The following is a 19,815-nucleotide window of genomic DNA, read 5'->3' as shown; positions in this document are numbered from 1 at the left end:
GTGAGTGAGTGAGTTGTGGTTGAAGAAGGCTCAGTTCAGTTGTTGTTGGATACGTTTTGAGGTCGTGCTAGATTCTATTCACCTTGTTTATACCCCTACAGCAGGGGTCTTCAACAGGGGGGTCCAGGACCCCTAGGGGGTCGTCAGAGTTACTACAGGGGGGCCTCCAAATCTTTGTGTGATAGAAACCTTTTTTTCCTTTTTTATATTAACCACTTAAACCCTAGTGTTCATTTTCTGAGAACTTTAGCCATAAATAGCAGATCTACAAGCTCACAATGCCTTGCGCTGCAAGGCGTTGTGAGCTTTAGATCGGCTATTTTCGGCAAAGAGGTTTGGTGTAGAGGGGAAAAAAGAATGCACTAAGTACAGAGTGAAAGGTCAAGTTTTGAGTATTGACGGTTCAAGTGGTTAAATATCTGAAAACACAAATTGACATGAATCCAAAATACACTGATGATTGTGCTGTCAAACGATTATAATAGTTACCTATTTCCTCCCGTGAGGGAAATTCAGTATTTTCAGCCCAACGCAGCTGATTCTCTGCCCACAAGGAGCGTGTGAGCAATTAGGGGTTAAGAGTCGTCTTGCTCAGGGACACACATCGACATTGCTACCCTGGCCTGGAATTGAACCATTCAGCTACGACACCCCTCTAATTAAGGAGATTAAACTATATGGAATCTATGAAAAGGTTGTGGGGGTCCCTGCTTCATCTCTCTCTCAACTAAGGGGTCCTTGGCCTGAAAACGTTGAAGACCCCTGCCCTAAAAACATGCAGGTCAAGTGAATTGATTGATGTATGGCGTGTGTCATAGAACAAAACCTTAGGAATACATGGAATATGGAATATATGGAAATAACAGGTTTCTGCTCAACAACAACGATATATATTACGTTGATGTAGTCTGGCCCCAAAGAGGTAATCTGTAAATTATATAATAAGAAGTAAACCGGTACAATGTTGGAAGTCTGACTACTGGGTTGTGAACCCATGTGAAGTGTGAAGGAGGTTTCTATTTCACAGAGTCTAGTGTGGCAGACATTTATTAGGGGAAGGGTATCCAGACACTTCCTGTTGTGATGTCTGCTTGTGCCATCCCATTAGTGCCAGCCTTTCCAGGGCAAACATCAGAGTGAATAATTAGAGGAGTGGGTGGAATGAGACAAAACAGCTTGGGCCAAGGGTCTTCAACAGGGGGTCCGGGACCCCTAGGGGGTCCTCAGAGTTACTACAGGGGGTCCTCCAAATCTTTGTGTGATAGATTTTTCTCATTTTCTACATTAACCTCTTAAACCCTAGTGTCCATATTCTGAGAACTTTAGCCAAAAATAGCAGAGCTGCGAGGCGTTGTGAGCTTGTAGATCGGCTATTTCTGGCAAAGAGGTTTGGTGTAGAGGGGGAAAAAAAGAGCAGACTAATTACAGAGTGAAAGGTCAAGTTTATTAAAGGAGCTATAGTCAACTTTGTCATTGTAGGGCCGACACTTTGTTTACATCCTAGTCTATAGACTAGAATGTAAACAAAGTGTCGGTCTGACAATGGCCCAAATGATTATTTTATGATTATGTTACGCTTTTTGTGGTAATTTTTGAATAGAAACACAACACTTATTTTTTTATAAAATATTTTCGAAACATTATTTTTATTTTAGCATCAGTTTTTCAAGAAAAAGTTGACTATAGCTCCTTTAAGTATTGACGGTTCACATGGTTATCTGAAAACACAAATTGACATGAATCCAAAATACACTGATGATCGTGCTGTCAAACAATGAAACTATGGCATCTATGAGAAGGTCGTGGTGCGTCCCTGCTTCATCTCTTTCTCAACAAAGGGGTCCTTGAAAACGTTAAAGACGCCTGGCTTTGGGCGTTTGTAAACTGGTGGGCGGGTGGCAGGCGGGGGTTTAAAAAGGACCAAAAGTGCAAGTCCTTTCATCAAGGCAAATATTTGACAAACTAAAGCTCCCTCTCTGTATACTATGTCACCATTTAATCCTGTGACAGAGCACTCGTATTACTTTGATGTTAACCGAGAAAGGCATTAATATGTTTTGCTACGGACATGAGATAAACCAGTTTTTAGCCTTACATGGTGACATGAAACTGGTAAAACAGGCTAGAGGCTATGAGAGGTTATGGGGTTATCATTCAAAAACGACATAACTTAACCTTTCCACACAAACCAAAGTAGCTTTGCATTTGTGCTTCAAAGTTTTTTGTTCCCCTGTTTTAACATGTCGTGCTAGAGGAGAAGGCCTGAATTGTCAGCACATTTTGTTCTGAAAGCATTAAAATCTGTATTCTCAGATGTTTATTTCCCCACTGGCGCTCGTATACAGTATTTGATCTTCACAGTATGTGTGTACTGCTACTTTTCACTTCTAAACTTGTATGTTCCTCAATGTTTCACAAGGATAAAAATCAGATGACACGCTTCCTGTCCAAATGAGCGCTGCAGGGACGTGCTGGACTGCTGGGCCCCTGATTCAGCCCGGGAAAAAAGAGGTGGAGAGGCCCTCATTGCTTGCTATAGAGAGAGATCTCTCTCTAATAGCGCTGCTGCTGCTACTCAAAGATTTGCCATTTCAGAACATGACAAGTGACAAGCCAGTGGGCCAATTACTGTACATGAGTTATATTTCGTTGTTGTCGGGTGGAAACCTTGTATGCCTAAAACCGTTTGTTTTGTATGTATCATTTTAAAAATGATTTAAACTAGTGACTAGTCACTACTTTTGTGCAATAGCCTTATATGATGAAGCAGGGCTTTGCTTTGCGAAAAAATGTATAAATTTGAAACTTGGAGATATGAGGTTTCAGTGACGATTTTCTTTGTTGGCCGCCCAGCCCCCAAAATGGAACGAAGGCCGTCATTTTATTTTATTTATTTTTCCTAATGGCCGGCCTGGACCGGCCGGGAATGAACCGGCCGTTCGGGAGTTCCCAATGGCCAGCACGTCCCTGTCAGCCCTGTAGCCCCAAAGCTTGGTCAGGTGTTTCCTGGCCGACTACTGTATCTGGATGTTAGATTACAGCAATGGAAAGTTACTAACCTATTCACCAACACAGCAGGCCCCCGGGTTAGCTCATCGAAAACCAAGAAAGCATCTGCGTCATTTTAGATTTTAGTGTTGGCTATTTAAAAATAGCAGATCTACAAGCTTGCAGTGCGTCGCTTCGTGCCGCGCTGCGAGCTTGTACATCTGCTATTTTTTGAACGTCTGATTTAGAAGGTATTTGTAGGATGGGCAATTGGGTTAGACTCTGTGTCAATGTAGGCTGCAGCAGAACAGAACGTTCCCACTGATGTTCAGGCAGAGAGCACCACGGGAGGTACCACCGTGACTTGTATTTAAAATATTAATCGTTTTTTCCAATTAAATCTGACCTCTCTTTCTGTTCTCAACCCCTGTCGTCCCCCCAGAGGTCCTGCACATCCCTTATCATCACTGTCCTTCTGAATTCCGAACCGTTATTGTCTGCGGTTTGGCAGTGTGATATAGGCTCAGTTTATTCAGTTTCTCACCAAATATCTGACTCCATCACAGTGAAAAGTGTTGTTTGTATTTTGGGCAAACGTTCAAAATACGGACTAAGACTCCCTAATCGGGAGATAAGCGACCGTCGCATGTATACACTGCAAAAAGCAACCTCATGGTGGCGCTAGAAGAGGGGCATGTGAGAAATCAGGGGCGGAGGTTGTGGTTTGCCAGCCAAGGAGTGTGTGTGCACAGTTTGGCATGGATAGGGGCAACGGTGCCGGAGATATAGGGCCAAAAGTGTGACGTGACGTGACAGACTGACGGAAAGAGACAGCCGGTGGAGGTTTTCATAGTAACTGTGCGACCTGGTGGTCGCAACAAACTTAAATATTCTGAGCCTGGCTACGGATGATCTGCTGTGGTGACACTGATGGGAATTAGCAGAAAGTAAAAGAAGAAGAAACTGAACATCAAAGTAGCCTATTAGAGCTTAAGAGAACGAGAGTGTACATTTTTTACACTCGCTAACAATGATATAATGTTATAATGTGGATGTGAAACCTTCAGAGTAGACAATGAGGGAGATTCCTTCCCCAATTCTCACCTTTCGAGCAGAGTACAGAAACCGAAGGCTACACATGCTGACAGTGACTATTTGACTTTATGCATAGGCATCAAGGGGTTTATATTGGGTAGGCCCTAAAATTATGCCCTTGAACGTGGGGAATTATTTGGGGTTAAAACTGTTTCCGGTTCGGTAATTCTGGCCAAAGTGTAGTCCGTCTGATGACTACAACATGACGTAGGTTGTTTCCGCTTAAAAAAATCTATATCCAACAATAAAATAAAACGAAATGCCCTCTGACTGTACATATTGCCATTCATAGTTTAGGATAGTGGGTGGCGTGGCACCTGGGGTGACACAGCCAGATCTCAGGGATGGCACGTGCCACCTTAGGCCACCACCCTGGAAATGAAAGAAGAAGCCCGGTCCGCTCTCTTCAATACTGCACACCTCCCTGTTTTATTGTTTCTATTGATTTTACCCCCAATGTAAAGCGTCTTAAAAGGCTCCCTGGCTAATATGACAAATATGCCTCAATACATCATAATTGTCCTCTATAACTACAATGTAAAATTAAAAACACCTTAAATATTGTATTTCTTCTAGAAATAGCTAATCTTTCACTCAATAGGGAAAATGCCTGTCGCAAGTTGATGATGTCATAAATGTCATGTGTGATCTATCCCTATGGAATTTATGGCATGCATGTGAAAAGAAAAACAAATGTAATACATCCTATGGTTAATATGAGCATCAAATCAATATTTCAAATGTGTTTTATGCACATGCATGCCATACATTCCATAGGGATGAATCACACATGACATTTATGACATCATCAACTTGCGACAGGCATTTCCCCTATTGAGTGAAAGATTAGCTTTTTCTAGAAGAAATACAATAATTGAGGTGTTTTTAATTTTACATTGTAGTTATAGAGGACAATTATAATGTATTAAGGCATATTTGTCGTATTAGCCAGGGATCCCTTTAAGAAAACACCTTTTTAGTCCATAGTCCCCTACTCAGTGGAAAGTAACTAAGTACATTTGAGGTAATATTTCTATACTTTAATTCTAATCCACTAAATCTCAGAGGCAAATATTGTACTTTTTACTACAATTATTTTAAACATTATAGTTACTAGTTACTTTGAAGATTTGAATGATTACAAAACATACATTAACCACTTCATCTCTATTTAAACCTTTCACGATGCAACGTGTTGTGACTTGTAGATCAGCTATTTTCAAAAGATTTTAATAGGCCACATTTCAAACCATAATGAGTACTTTTACTTCTGGTTCTTTAAGTATATAGTGGTGCCAATACATTTGTACTTTTACACCAGTAAGACTCCCTAATCGGGAGATAAGCGACCGTTCTTATCTCCACAAATATCACAACCTCCACCTCTCACGTCATACGGGTAGCCATAGTTACACCTGGAATGTTGAATCTCCATATATGGAGATAACCTACGCATCACACAAGTCTGACCTCACCAGCCCATACTTGGGCATGGACGACTTATATCTCCATATACGGAGATGGCCATATATGGAGATACGATGACATCACAGAGTCCACAGCTGATGATGTGGCGTGATGTCATACAATACACAAACAAGCCCTATATAAAGGGGCAATTCTCACCAGGGAAGAGAGCATTCCTCGACTCAGACCTTATCGCCAGGATCAACTAAGCTTATAGCTTATCATCACATCCAACCATCTTAAGATACTCAGCTAGTGGGGAATGCTCTCTTCCCTGGTGAGAATTGCCCCTTTATATAGGGCTTGTTTGTGTATTGTATGACATCACGCCACATCATCAGCTGTGGACTCTGTGATGTCATCGTATCTCCATATATGGCCATCTCCGTATATGGAGATATAAGTCGTCCATGCCCAAGTATGGGCTGGTGAGGTCAGACTTTGTGTGATGCGTAGGTTATCTCCATATATGGAGATTCAACATTCCAGGTGTAACTATGGCTGCCCGTATGACGTGAGAGGTGGAGGTTGTGGATTGGCAGGCAAGGAGTGTGTGTGCAAAGTTTGGCATGTCTTGGGGCAACGGTGGCGGAGATATGAGTTGGGGAAAAGTGTGACATGACGGACAGACAGACTGACTGACTGACTGACAGACAGCCGGTGGAGGTTTTGGTAGTAAATGCGACCTGACGGTTGCAACAAGTGATACCAGACTTTTACTTTTAACAGTGTTTCCACATTGCATTGAGTACTTTTTCCACTGCCCGTACTCAATCTATTTCGCTTTTCTCATCTCTTCATGGCTGCTAAGTTAGTATTGGGTCACTGACTCTCCTGGGATTACAAAACTAGAGCAAACCCAATGTTCTATTCTTCTCAATCTCACATGGCATCCCTTCATCTTTATTCGTTTGCAGGAGTCTTTCAATTCAATCTTGATCTCTGTTCCTTCAAATTGTTATGCTCCCTAAGCCCTATAACCTCTCTATGATTTACATATGGCTCTTCTTATCTATTTTCTGTTCCCCTTATTTATTTATTGTTTTACTTTGTGTTGACCTGAAAAAGATTCTATAATCATAAATGATTGAATTAAACGACCTGCCTTGCCATTTCACACGTCCTTATGAAACTCTCCTCTTCTACCACAGATTTGAACCCCAGCCCAGATCTCAAGCCAAGTGCTGACATTCTTACCTTTGAGCTGACAGAGCCAGCCTCCTTGATTCAGGAATGAATGTAATCTTGACCTTCAGGTCAAAATTCATGTCAAACCAGAAACAGGACTGTGTCAAGGTCATGTCTCTCCTCGACACAGGATCTAAATGTCTCAACAGAAGAGCAGGGAGACTAAATACAACCACCTCAACTGTATAAATTATGTATTGTATTAACATAATCTACCATAGATTGGACATATAATGGATCCAAATAGATCAGGTGGTTCTATTTTAACAGTGAGGATTTTATGCGAAAACCTCCACCGGCTGTCAGTCTGTCTGTCAGTATGTCAGTCTGTCTGTCTGTCTGTCTGTCTGTCTGTCTGTCTGTCACACGTCACACTTTTCCCCTACTCATATCTCCGCCACCGTTGCCCCTATCCATGCCAAACTTTGCACAAACCACCTGCCAAACCACAACCTCCAGCCCTCATTTCTCACATGGCCCTCTTCTAGCGCCACCATGAGGCCGATTCTTGCAAAACACATTTTTGGGCACTGCTCCTATTTTGCCCTAAAATCAAGCAAAGCGGTGTATACATGTGACCTGACGGTCGCTTATCTTATTACCGATTAGGGAGTCTTACTGGTATACATGTGCAGTGCAGGTGATAGGAGCCACAGGACAACACTCACACTAAGTAAATAAAATATTTGTCAATGTATTTGTGAATTATCTGACCCTGACTGGAAACCACTAAACTGCAGCGGTTAAAAAACAAATAGGCTCAAATGTTTCTTATCATTTTATTCATGCCAGTCACACACTACTTAACTGGCTGGCTGCGGTCCACTGCTGGCTTCATTTGTTTATTGTGGCCGTGTGGAAGTGTCTGATGTAGCTCATTAACTTATCTCACCTGCTGTGGTACATCAATCATTAGCCTGGTCCAGGCAGGGAGGTGAAGTGACAGGCCAGATAAATAAAGCCTGATGCTAGGCCTATGCTTCATTGTGAGGTGGTGTCGGGACGTGCACTGAAAATAGCTGATCTACAAGCTCAGTGGACCGAGCATAAATAGGCTCTATGCACAGCTAACCGCCTTCACAGCAGTTATGCCAGTGATGCTAATTAAGGCCCTATATTCTGAATAGAGTCGAGCTGATATTGTGCATGGCTCACTGGAAACACTGCTGCTACACCAGGGGGTCTCAAAGTGGGGCCCAGGGACCCCTATGGTTCCTTGAGAGACACACTCACTTACAAGTGTGTAACTCTGAAAGAGTACAAATTTGGTTCCATTTGTACACTCAAGAGTATGAGAACCACTGTGCTACACTAAATGGTTTATAGCGTTTATAGCGCCTTTATCCAAGGCGCTTTACATAGATTGTGTATTACATTCACACACACATTCACACACCGATGGCAGAGGAAACCATGCAAGGCAACTAGGGGTTCAGAGTCTTTCTCAAGGACTCTTCAACACTAACTCTGGGGGAGCCCGGGATCGAACTGGGAACCCTTCGGGAACCCTCCGTGTTCTAAGATGGCCACTCTACCCCTGAGCCACTTCCGCCCCCCGGATAGAAATGGAAATGGAACAGAGCCTTCATTAGAATCATTGGTAACACCTGAAGGAAGGAAGCTGCCCAATTTTCCATATGGCTACTACTGTGCATGCATAGAGCCTGCCTAAGCTATCATCACCTAAAAATGTGATGGCCATCATAGTCACAGACTCACGGTGAAGTCCTATCACCGCGCCTCTATGCCTCTAAAACTAGGGGGCACACTGATTGGTCTAGATCGACCAATCAGTGAACAGGGTGATGGGGAGATGTCTGGAGAGATGTCTAGGTCCGCAGTGATGGCTTTTCACCGCGGCTAATGACGTAATGTTGTAGTTTTCTGACTTTAAAAGACTACACCGCATGATGGGTTATCACAAATGACTACAACATGATAGGGCCATAAGCATGAGCTGCTAATGATGGCAGAGAAGAGACTGACCATGTAATTGAATAAGATCATTGATAAAATGTGCAACATACAACAGACCATTTCTAACATGAACACAGGGGGAACATAATCTTCTCTGAGGTTGCTTGTGATTATGTTTAATATAAGTGGGACTGTCATTAAAATCAATGACAGTCCCACTTATTGAACATGATCACAATGCTGCCCCCTGTTGGCCAACATAGACATAATAAAATAATGCATTTTCTACCAGTCAACATAACATTTATTACATGTTTTATCGTTCACGTAAGGCAAAAAACACGTTTCTGTGAAACACAGCTTAATTGTTTTCCCCCCACTTTTTCCAGCAGGAGAACCTTACTGTGGAGACACGGATTGAAATAACCTTTTCCAGTGATTTTTATTTCCGTAGGTCTACTGTATGTAGCTATATACATAACCATTTACATTTACAATGCACTATATTCAAGAGAGGTACAGATCCATAATAATAACACTATAGGTAGAAGTCAGGACCCATAAACTGGGTATATAATAAAAGCAGAACAGGTACTTGTTGAGCAAAAAGGAAAAGGTGTGCTTTAGAAATGATACAATCCCAAGGCATGTAGAACAGTATAGCTGCATTCTGAATGGAGCGAAAACAATATAGTGAATGTATAGGGTTAGGGTTAGGGTAGGGTTAGGGTAACCTACCCTAACCCTGTAACCAATGAAATGATCAATTGATGGGACTATGGGAGTCTCTCTCTCACACACAGGGGCGTCACAAGGGGGGGAGGGGAGGGGAGGGGAGGGGGGGAGAGAGTGGGACTGAGTTACAGGGCCCAAGGTGGAGGGGCCTTCATTATTTTATGCTTTAACTATTGAAAAATAGCAGATCTACAAGCTCACAGCGCTGCAAGCTTGTAGATCTGCTATTTTTGAAAAGTCGTGAAAATGTGTGCAAATCTTTGAATATATGTATTTTTTTACATTTGTATCTCAAATTTTGCTTCTGGGGGGGTCCCTGGAACTAAATATTTTTCGATGGGGGTCCGTGGCCAAATACATATCATTTTGGGGGTCCTTCACATGAAAAAGTTTGAGCACCACTGACATAGAAACATAGGTTTTTCAAAAAACCTTGCATACATTTTCACGATTTTTCAAAAATAGCAGATCTACAAGCTTGTAGATCTGCTATTTTTCAATAGTTAAAGCACAAAAGAATGCGTAAGCGTTCCCAGTCTAAATGGGTTAAACCCCCTCCCCCTATGAAGAACATTCATGGGGGGCCCACAGTGAATCACACACACACACACACACACACACACACACACACACACACACACACACACACACACACACACACACACACACACACACACAAACCTTTGGCATACTTTAATAATACTGCATCATTGGCTCAGTTGACACTGAAAAGCTTATACTGTAGTGTAGGTAGTTTTCACTGTAGTGTTCTTCAGCAGTTAGCGTTAAAGCAGTGGTTCTCAACCTGTGGGTCGGAACCCCCAGGGGGGTCCCCAAATTATTTTGGTGGGGTCCCCAGATGATTAACTTCATGTAAAACATTGTTTTCTCACTCAAACAGTAAACAAACCAACACACAGTGTAATGTATAGAGTGTATACCTTTCTAAAGTGACAATTTAAAGACTTTTTAAAAATGACAAATTGAACATCGGCCAAATTGTCAATCTACATTCTCACAACGCCTCGCGTTGTGAGGCGTTGTGAGCATTTAGATCTGCTATTTTCACAATAGAACCGTGTGTCAGGGTGGGGGGGTCCCCAGTTCAAATGATTATTTTGGGGGTCGTGGCCTGAAAAGGTTGAGAACCACTGCATTAAAAGACCATGCATGTGTTGTTGACCTGTGGGTCCTTTTTCCATTATTGTCCTACGCATTCTTTCACACACGCGCACGCACGCGCGCACGCACGTACGCACGCACGCACGCACGCACACACACACACACACACACTCTCTCGAAATATATCTTAAAGGTGTTGCAAGTGATTTCCCCCCCCCAAAATATGACCGTGTTAAATAGATTTATATTCCCATAGTAATAATTGTTATTGTTTGTTCAGTAACAGTGAAGCTGTCTCTACTCCAGCTCTGTTAGTAATCAGAAAATTCATTTTCAGGTCGGGATGCCAATTTCCGAGGGAACTCGATCATACAGGGTATAATAAACAAGTGGAATTGGATGTGATGAAACCAATAAAACAAATTAGCAGACAAAACTGGAATTAGAACTCTCCTGATTGAATGAAATTGGTGACCCCCACCAGAGAGATGGGACATCCTTTTACCAAACAAACACCATCAATAAGACAAAACTCACCATACTTCATCAAAATACTATTAGTATTAGTATGGCGTTCTCACAGTTTTGAGGAATGAACTCCTATCAAAGTAAGACTGAAAAAAGGACCCATGCACAACATGTCAAAAACACTGGTATGGTCCTTTAAGTACGAACATACGAAGTCGAATTTCAAACGGCAGTATAGGTTATACAGTATACAGCACGTAAAAAGGCATTAATTAACATGGCACTATAGCATATTCTTAACGAGAAAAATGGACATAGTGAGCTCTCATTGTTGAAAATACGACAAGTTTAAAAGATGCAGATGTCATCAAGATCCCTTTTGAATACACGATAGTGGTACAGTACTGTGATGTTGTAAAAAGGTCATGTCAGGCACATTCTCTACCATATCAAATGGCACCGCGTTCAACTCAAAGAAATAAATTGGCAATTCAAACCTTTGCGAGACGCATTTTGAAAAGTTTCAAAAAGCTATACATTCAATTCAAATAGTTGGCTCTACTTTGAAACGGTTCGCCATCATAGAAATACTGTTTTTTAGTCAACTGTCATGCTGAGATCTCTTCAATACAAGAGTATCGTGTAAAACCATTTAGAAAGAGAGAGTAGCACAAGGAATCTAATGTACACACACTATGATGATTCAAATGGTATCTTACTCAAAAACATCTTGTAACATCATTTATGTACAAATACGTCATATAACTCACTTCAATAACAATATTGTGTAGCTCACACTATATATTCAGAATACCAAATATCTCTTACATACTCTAAAATGGAGGGAATAACGTTTTTTCTTACATTTCATTGAATATTTTTGTAATTACGTTTGCATTTGTGCAGCATCAGCGTGGATGGAGGTTTCTCTCATGTGTATAAAAAGATGAAGAGAAACACGTTTTCCCATCAATCCAGTGGAAATGCGGGGAGGGCTTCGTTCAACAGCAGCTGTATAAATACGACACAGCTTGAATTGTAGAAACAAAATGTGAAGGAGGCCCACTTAGGAAGGCGCAGCTATGGGTTTTCAGCCTCTGAACACGACTGACTCCAATCCAAAACGTCTCCTTGTGAGCAGAGAGTTGGTTGTGTGATTAAAAAAAGAGCTTGTGTATGTTGGCGTGTATTCCAATGAGGGTTTCTTCTGCGCTCGGGCTGCTGAATCCACCAAGCCTCAACCAGGGGCGTCACAAGGGGGGGGGGGAAGTGGGACTGAGTTACTAGGGCCCGAGGGGCCTGGCATTATTTTATACTTTAGCTATTGAAAAATAGCAGATATACAAGCTCACAGCGCGGCACTGGGCTTGTAGATCTGCTATTTTTGAAAAGTCGTGAAAATGTGTGCAGATCTTTGAATATATGTATTTTTTAAGCTAACATTTTGTAACTCAAATTTGGCTTCTGGGGGGTCCCTGGAACTACATATTTTGAGATGGGGGTCCGTGGCCAAATAAATATCATTTTGGGGGTTCTTCACATGAAAAGGTTTGAGCACCACTGACATAGAAACATAGGTTTTTCAAAAAACCATAGAAGGATTTAGAATATTCAAAGACTTGCACAAATTTTCAAGATTTTTGCAAAAACAGCAGATCTACAAGCTCGCAGCGCGGCACTCGGTGCTACGCCGTGAGCTTGTAGATCTGCTATTTTTCAATAGTTAAAGCACAAAATAACGCGTAATAATGCGTCCCCAGTCTAAATGGGTTAAACCCCCTCCTCCCCCTATGAAGAACATTCCTGGGGAGCCCGCAGTGAATCCTTGTACCCAGGCCCAGAATTTGGTGCAACGCCCCTGGTTGGCATATATATTCCAATGAGGGTTTTCTTCTGCGCTCGGGCTGCCGAATCCACCATGGCCTCAACTCCTCTGCCGCATGTTTCAAAACACTCCTACCGTTATGAGGGCAGGCTCGTCAAACACTCATTAAATAATTCCTAGTAGTGTAAAAGCAATCCAGTGCGGGGCAGACTTTAATGTACTTTAGCCTTGCTGATGGGATGATGGTCTGTGGTTGGAACGCGTGGCTGTTACTCCACAGAGGATGAGCTCAGAGCAGTCATGATCAGCAGGGCTCCACGCCCGCCCGCACGCCCGCCTGCCTGGCTAGGTGCTATAAAACGGTAGCCTCCTCCATGGCGTTCACCCACCTGTAAGACAAGAGAAGGACGTTTGAATCCTGCGCACAAACTGATAACGGAGGGCAGAGTCTGCAACTATAGCACAGACAAGAGTAGATTAGAACCAGGCACGTGCACACAATAGACATCAAAGAAGGGGGCTTGAGCCCCTGCCTTTTGTATCCCTCTGTAAAAAGTGCCCTCTCCAGACCATGAAAACAGTTTTTACTATGGTGAAAGAAATGCAAACGCCCTCTTTCCATGCCATATCTGAAAGCAGCGGCACTCCGTGCCACGCTGTGAGCTTGTATTATCTGCTATTTTTCAATAGTTTAACGGGTACACATTATTGGGTATCATTATTTTATGCTTTAACTATTGAAAAATGGCAGATATACAAGCTTGCAGCGCGGCAATGCAAGCTTGTAGATCTGCTATTTTTGAAAAATAGTGAAAATTAGAATTTTGACCTGATTCTATAAGTGTCTTTTGAATCCTTCTAAGATTTTTTGAAAAACCTGAGTTTTATATGTCAGCAATCTGGCCAGCCATCGTCAAAGAAAAGGTCCTTTTCACTCAACTGGAGCTCAGTTAGTCTGTTCTTGAGAGACTACTGTCAGTGGTTCTCAAACCTTTTCATGTGAAGGACCCCCAAAATGATATGTATTTGGCCAGGGACCCCCATCTCAAAATATCGAGTTCCAGGGACCACCCAGAAGCAAAATTTGAGTTCCAAACGTTCGCTTTGAAAATGCATACATTCAAAGATTTGCGCACGTTTTCATGAAAAATAGCAGATCTACAAGCTCGCAGCGCGGCACTCGGTGCCGCGCTGTGAGCTTGCCGCGCTGTGAGCTTGTATATCTGCTATTTTTCCACTGGTTAAAGCATTCAATAATTCTAGGCCTAAATGGGTTAAGGTTGAAATAATGGTGGTTCAAATCTAAAGTGACACAGATTTGCGTTCCCGGTCTGTATAGGGTAGCTGACCTGCGTGCGGTGTGCTGGTCGTCTGCTCTGAAGGTGTAGTAGAGCGTCTTCTTGTGGTAGAGCTGGAACACGTTGCTGCTCTCCTCGCCCTCCGGACGCTCGGTCAGCTTGACCGTGAAGCCCTGCAGGGGCAGGGTCTCCGACGCCACCTTGTCCTGGGGAGACCAGAGGAGAGAGAGAGAGAGAGAGAGAGAGAGAGAGAGAGAGAGAGAGAGAGAGAGAGAGAGAGAGAGAGAGAGAGAGAGAGAGAGAGAGAGAGCAGAATAATCACTGTTGTCCGGCAGACAAACCTCTTACCGTCGCTCTGTAATTTGACTTTTTGTGTTTATTCCTTCGTAAATTAACTAACTACTTGATCATACTACATCAGGGGTCAGCAACCTTTTTTGAAATGAAGTGCCATGTTTTTATTTTCTAGACCAGGGGTTCCCAAACTTTTTTGTCTCAGGGCACCCCATGAATATTTTTTTCATCCGAGGCACCCCTACATTATAATTTTCACTCCCAGCACCTTATATTTATAGCATATCATCGTTGTCGGGTGGAAACCTTATATGTCCAAAACCGTTCGTTTTGTATTTATCATCTACAAAATGTACTAAACTAGTGAAAACAGCAGATCTACAAGCACACAACGCCTCGCATCGCGAGGCGTTGTGTGCTTGTCGATCGGCTGTTTTCACTAGTTTTGTGCAACAGAGGTTTCTGCCTGACAGTGACGATATTTTAGTAATTATGTTGCGAGGAAAACATTGAGATAATAGCCATTTTGGTTAGAACTGACTGAAAATAACTGTATACTTCAAGTTTAAAATGATACAAAATATTTTTTCAAGTGTCCAAATAAATTATCAAATGATCTCGCGGCACCCCTGGACTGCCGTCACGGCACCCCAGGGTGCCCCGTCACCCACTTTGAAAACCCCTGTTCTAGAGTGTCAATGTGCCATATCAAGATACATTTTAATGACTTGTATTTTGACATACCGTATTTTGATTAAGAGGACATTGTTATAACGACCATTAGACCCAGAGCAATAATCCGCCTATCTCTCCGACTCCCTCCCCAGTCAGAGAACCTAGAACAATAGCTAAAGTATAAAATAATGAAGGCCCCTCCACCTTGGGCCCTAGTAACTCAGTCCCACTTTTCCCCTAATTATGACGCCCCTGGGAGCACTTATTATGTTCAGCTAGATGCATGCTGGGTTTATTATCATGTTGGAAAAACTAGAAACACAATGCGCCTCTTTTTTTTTTAGAATGCCCAGACTTTTCTCATTTTCTCTGCTCTGAATGTTAATGCCCCCCCTGGTCGAGAAATCACCAACGGCTCCAATCTGGAAACTAATGAGTCAAAACAGTCCCTTCATAGACGTATAGTAGCAATTAGTCATTATGGCCAGCCAGTTGACAGAGTAAAGTATAGTATTGTTGTTATTTATTTTATATCATTAATGACCCAATTTCTTACTAAAAAGCCATCCTTTTTAGTGCAAAAAGTGGTCTCATCTTGGCTGTCATGTCGGGCAGAAACCTTGTAACTCCACATTTCACCTTTTTTTCATAAATGAATGCCATACTTCATCTGCGAAAATATGTTCACCATTTTTGTGAACACTTTTCACACATACATAGTTTACACCCGACAGTAAAGTTATATTAGTTGATGCTCTTGAGGCCCCAATCCTGGCATGCATCTATAGTGTCAAAAAGTGTCTAAATCGGCTGAGGTTTTGGACAAGCTTGACGCCCCCCTAGGCTTGTGATGTCAAACTTGTCCAAAACCTCAGCCGATTGAGCTCCTCGCCTGGGATGAAACGTAAAGACTAAAGCAAAAGAGCGAGATTCAAAGATGTTCTTGCCAAAGCAAAACAAAAGGAGCACAGAGATCCCCCAGATTAGGGGAGTAATTAGTGTTGCCCGGAGGCAAGGGAAAGAGAATTGGCAGGAGTGGGGAACGTTAAATGGGTTTAGATTTCACAGTGCGCTGCATGGCCAGACGGAACAGTGAGTTTATAAGGAGAGATGAAGGTGAGTGTTTTGGGAGCGTGTTGTTATATAGGCTTCATTTATAAGGCGATATAATGTGAGGCGATGAATGAACTGATCTCAGCACGTGGCATCGGCGAGCGAAGCGGGCATCTTACGGAAACCTCTTATCTCCATATTCTAACATTTCTTTTCGTAAATGAATACCCTAGTTGATCACACAACAGCGTCACACAAAAGCATCAAATGTAGCAGATCCGCAAGCTTGAAACGCTCGAAACGCAAGAAATCTACACATTTTGAGCTTGTAGATCTTCTATTTTTGATATTTTTGAATTGGAATCCTGAAAACTAACAGTTTGGGACATATGAGGTTTCCACAGAGACTGTATGCATGTACAGAACAGCTCCCTGGATGTGTGAGTGTCTTGTCAGTGTGTGTGCTTTCAACTTGGAGTCCCTATTTTGGGTATGTCATTATAGCGAACATCTGCCCAAACTGCAAAAAATGCTGATCCACACGCAAAGAACCTGTGTCTTTATTTATTATTTTTAGCTTGTAGATCAGCTATTTTCACGCAACACCATTGTGCACGGCAAAGTATAAAACTAGGGCAGAACTACCAGCCTCCGTATTCTGGGAAAAACCTTCGCCTGAAAACAGCAGATCGACAAGCTGCACAACGCGTTGCAGCGCAGCAACGCGTGCAAGTCTTTGAATATTTTGACCCGATTCTATAAGTGTCTTCTAAATCCTTCTAAGGTTTTTTTTAATAAAATGTTTCTGTCAGTGGTGCTCAAACGTGCTCAAATGTCAAGGACACCCAAAATGATATGTATTTGGCCATGGACCCCCATCTCAAAATATTTAGTTCCAGGGACCCCAGAAGCAAAGTTTTAGTTAAAAATGTTTGCTTTAAAAATACACAAGGTTCCCGGGGGGCCGGTGTGGGGAGTCTCTGTGGTGTGTTTGGGGGGACACTGTGGAGAGTCTCTGGGTGCCATGGCAATGGTCCGAAGGTTCATTAGTCTGAAGGTTCATTAGTCCGAATTTGTTAAGAATACTATGTCTAACTCTAACCCTAACCCTAACCTTAACCTCAGTAACCCTAACTAAATTCGGACTAATTAACCCTTCGGACTAATGAACCTTCGGACTTATAGGCAGTCCCCAGTTTCTGTGGTGTGTTTGGGGGGACACTGTGGGGAGTCTCTGTGCCCCCTCACCTCGCGGGCTGTGAAGGTGTAGAGCACCTTGTCTTTGAGGAGGAACCACAGCCTCTTCCACTTCCTCTTGCTCTTTTTCCGGCGGTGCAGGCTGCCGCTGATGGTGGAGCCCTCTGCACCCAGCGCCACCTAGAGGAAGGAGGACATAAATGAAGACTTCAGCATTATTTTATGCAGGACACAAGAGTCTTGCCCCGCCCAGCTGTAGTCAGCTGTCAGTCAGCTCTTTACCTTTTTTCTTTCCTTATAATCTTTATCCCACGATATTGTAACCCACTTTTCACCCAGTGCCTGGTGCCTATGTAATCCTGGGATCTGCTCTCCCTCTGCCGTGCCTGGGGAGACAACGGACAAAACTCATGCTTCCTTCAACGCATGGGTAGTCCAAGTTGTTTCTTTTCACCTGACGGGGGATTTCCCTGGGATGGACGTAGCACGTGGAAGGAACACGTTATTCCAACCAGTTCCTTTCCCCTCCATCAGGCGCCCGGCTGGCATGTTTTTGTGAGGGTATCAACCCTAGGAGACACGGGGAGAACATCCAAACTCCACACAGAAAGGCCCTATCGCCAACCCCACCTAGGGTGTGGGCGCTGATGACGCGGAGGGAGAAACACGCCCCCAGCAGTCAGCTCTTTTCCTATTCCTCATTCACATATCTGAAAAAATGCCTTTAAATACTTGACAAAAACATAATATTTCACTACATATGAGATACTGTATGAATAATGTTCATCAGACATTAGAAAATAAGATGCATGTGTGTTTAGATAATTACCTTTTAGTTTTTGTCACCTTATTAGCGGATAAATACCGCTTTTTGCAATGTATTCTATACCGGAACATGCTACAGTATGCAGACTGCAGTTGCTAGGCATTATGGTCTGTCAGATGGGTATCTTCAACAGGCTGACTAACTGTAGACAGAGAGTGCCCTCTACAGGCCATCTTTCTGTACTACACACTGCCAGATAGGCTGCATACCAGAGATCACTGACATTCCATGACACATATTTAATTGCTGGACTTGTGAAGGTTGCCTCCCAGATCCCTGGTGGTCTAGTGGTTAGGATTCGGCGCTCTCACCGCCGCGGCCCGGGTTCGATTCCCGGTCAGGGAACATCTCTTTATGCTTAGACACAAAGCATAGACGCATTCTCAAAGTGGGGTTCAGGGACTTTCAGGGTTGTTTGAAGGGGTTCTATAATACAGGGGTTTTCAAAGTGGGTGACGGGGCACCCAGGGGTGCCGCGAGATAATTTGATAATATTTGGGATTTATTTGGACACTTGAAGAAATATTTTGTATCATTTTAAACTTGAAGTACAAAGTTATTTTCAGTCAGTTCTAACCAAAATGGCTATTATCTCAACGTTTTCCTCGCAACATAATCACTAAAATATCGTCACTGTCAGGCAGAAACCTCTGTCGCACAAAACTAGTGAAAACAGCAGATCTACAAGCACACAACGCCTCGCGATGCGAGGCGTTGTGTGCTTGTAGATCTGCTGTAGAGGCGTTGTGTGCTTGTAGATCGGCTGTTTTCACTAGTTTAGTATATTTTATAGATGATAAATACAAAACGAACGGTTTTGGACATACAAGGTTTCTACCCGACAACGACGATATTCTATAAATTTAAGGTGCTGGGAGTGAAAATTATTATGCCTCGGATTAAAATAAATATTTATAGGGTGCCCTGAGACAAAAAAGATTGGGAACCCCTGCTATAATAGACCCTTACAAGTCTGTATCTCTGACAGCATACACAGGTATATCGTCACTGTCGGGCAGAAACCTTGTATGTCCAAGTTTCAAAAGTGTACATCTTTTCGTAAAGTAAAAGCCCTGCTTCATCATACAAGACTGTCGCACGAGTGCCGCGCTGTGAGCTTGTAGATCTGCTATTTTTGAAAAATCTTTTCAGAATATTTTTTACCTGATTCTATCCACAAGTTTCCCCGGGAGTTTACTGGAGACTATCAGGACCAAACTTCCGGGTTTAACAGCAGACATACAAGCTCACGTCGCGTCGCAGATGCAACCCGTTGTGAGCTTGTAATTCGGCGGCGGTAGCTTGATGCAGACGTCTGCGCAATGCACTATGGGGCGTTGGAAACTCGTGGATAAATGTCTTCTAAATCCTTCTTCTAAATCAGTGGTTCTCAAACCTTTTCAAAATTACATGTATTTGGCTGCGGACCACCGATCTCCAAATATCTTGTTCCAGGGACCATCCAGAAGCAAATATTTGAGTTACAAATGTTCGTTTTAAAAAAAAAATATTGTTTGAGCACTGACCTGGTTCAGTGGAGAGCTGGACTTCCTGGTCTTCCACAGGCTGGGGGTCTGTAAGCTCTGGAAGACCGCAGAGAGGGGCCGGCTGGCCCGGTGCGAGCGAGGACTGGAGTTACCGCACGCCCCCGACATACTGCCACCTGG

The 19,815-nt window shown here is 42.9% G+C and overlaps 1 protein-coding gene across 2 annotated transcripts in view; it reads right to left on the bottom strand.

The window, feature by feature from the left end:
• Positions 1 to 12,771: 12,771 nt before the first annotated feature.
• The window catches only part of fgd5a (FYVE, RhoGEF and PH domain containing 5a), a 96,325-nt gene continuing 89,281 nt past the window's right edge, over positions 12,772 to 19,815 (bottom strand). The window contains exons 18-21 of one of the 2 annotated variants that reach the window (XM_080727738.1): positions 19,675 to 19,811; positions 17,374 to 17,502; positions 14,155 to 14,309; positions 12,772 to 13,194 (exon numbers count right to left, since the gene is read on the bottom strand). In XM_080727738.1, the coding sequence (XP_080583864.1) occupies positions 13,158 to 13,194; positions 14,155 to 14,309; positions 17,374 to 17,502; positions 19,675 to 19,811 (458 nt within the window). In that variant the 3' untranslated portion in view covers positions 12,772 to 13,157. The remainder of the gene's footprint in view (positions 13,195 to 14,154; positions 14,310 to 17,373; positions 17,503 to 19,674; positions 19,812 to 19,815) is intronic. The other variant, XM_080727739.1, reaches the window with a different exon arrangement.

This window comes from Nannobrachium achirus, assembly GCF_963921795.1.
Source record: "Nannobrachium achirus genome assembly, chromosome: 6".
Classification (NCBI taxonomy): Eukaryota; Metazoa; Chordata; class Actinopteri; order Myctophiformes; family Myctophidae; genus Nannobrachium; species Nannobrachium achirus.
The sequence above is the reverse complement of the archived record's forward strand: the minus strand, read 5'-3'. Positions and strand labels throughout refer to the sequence as shown.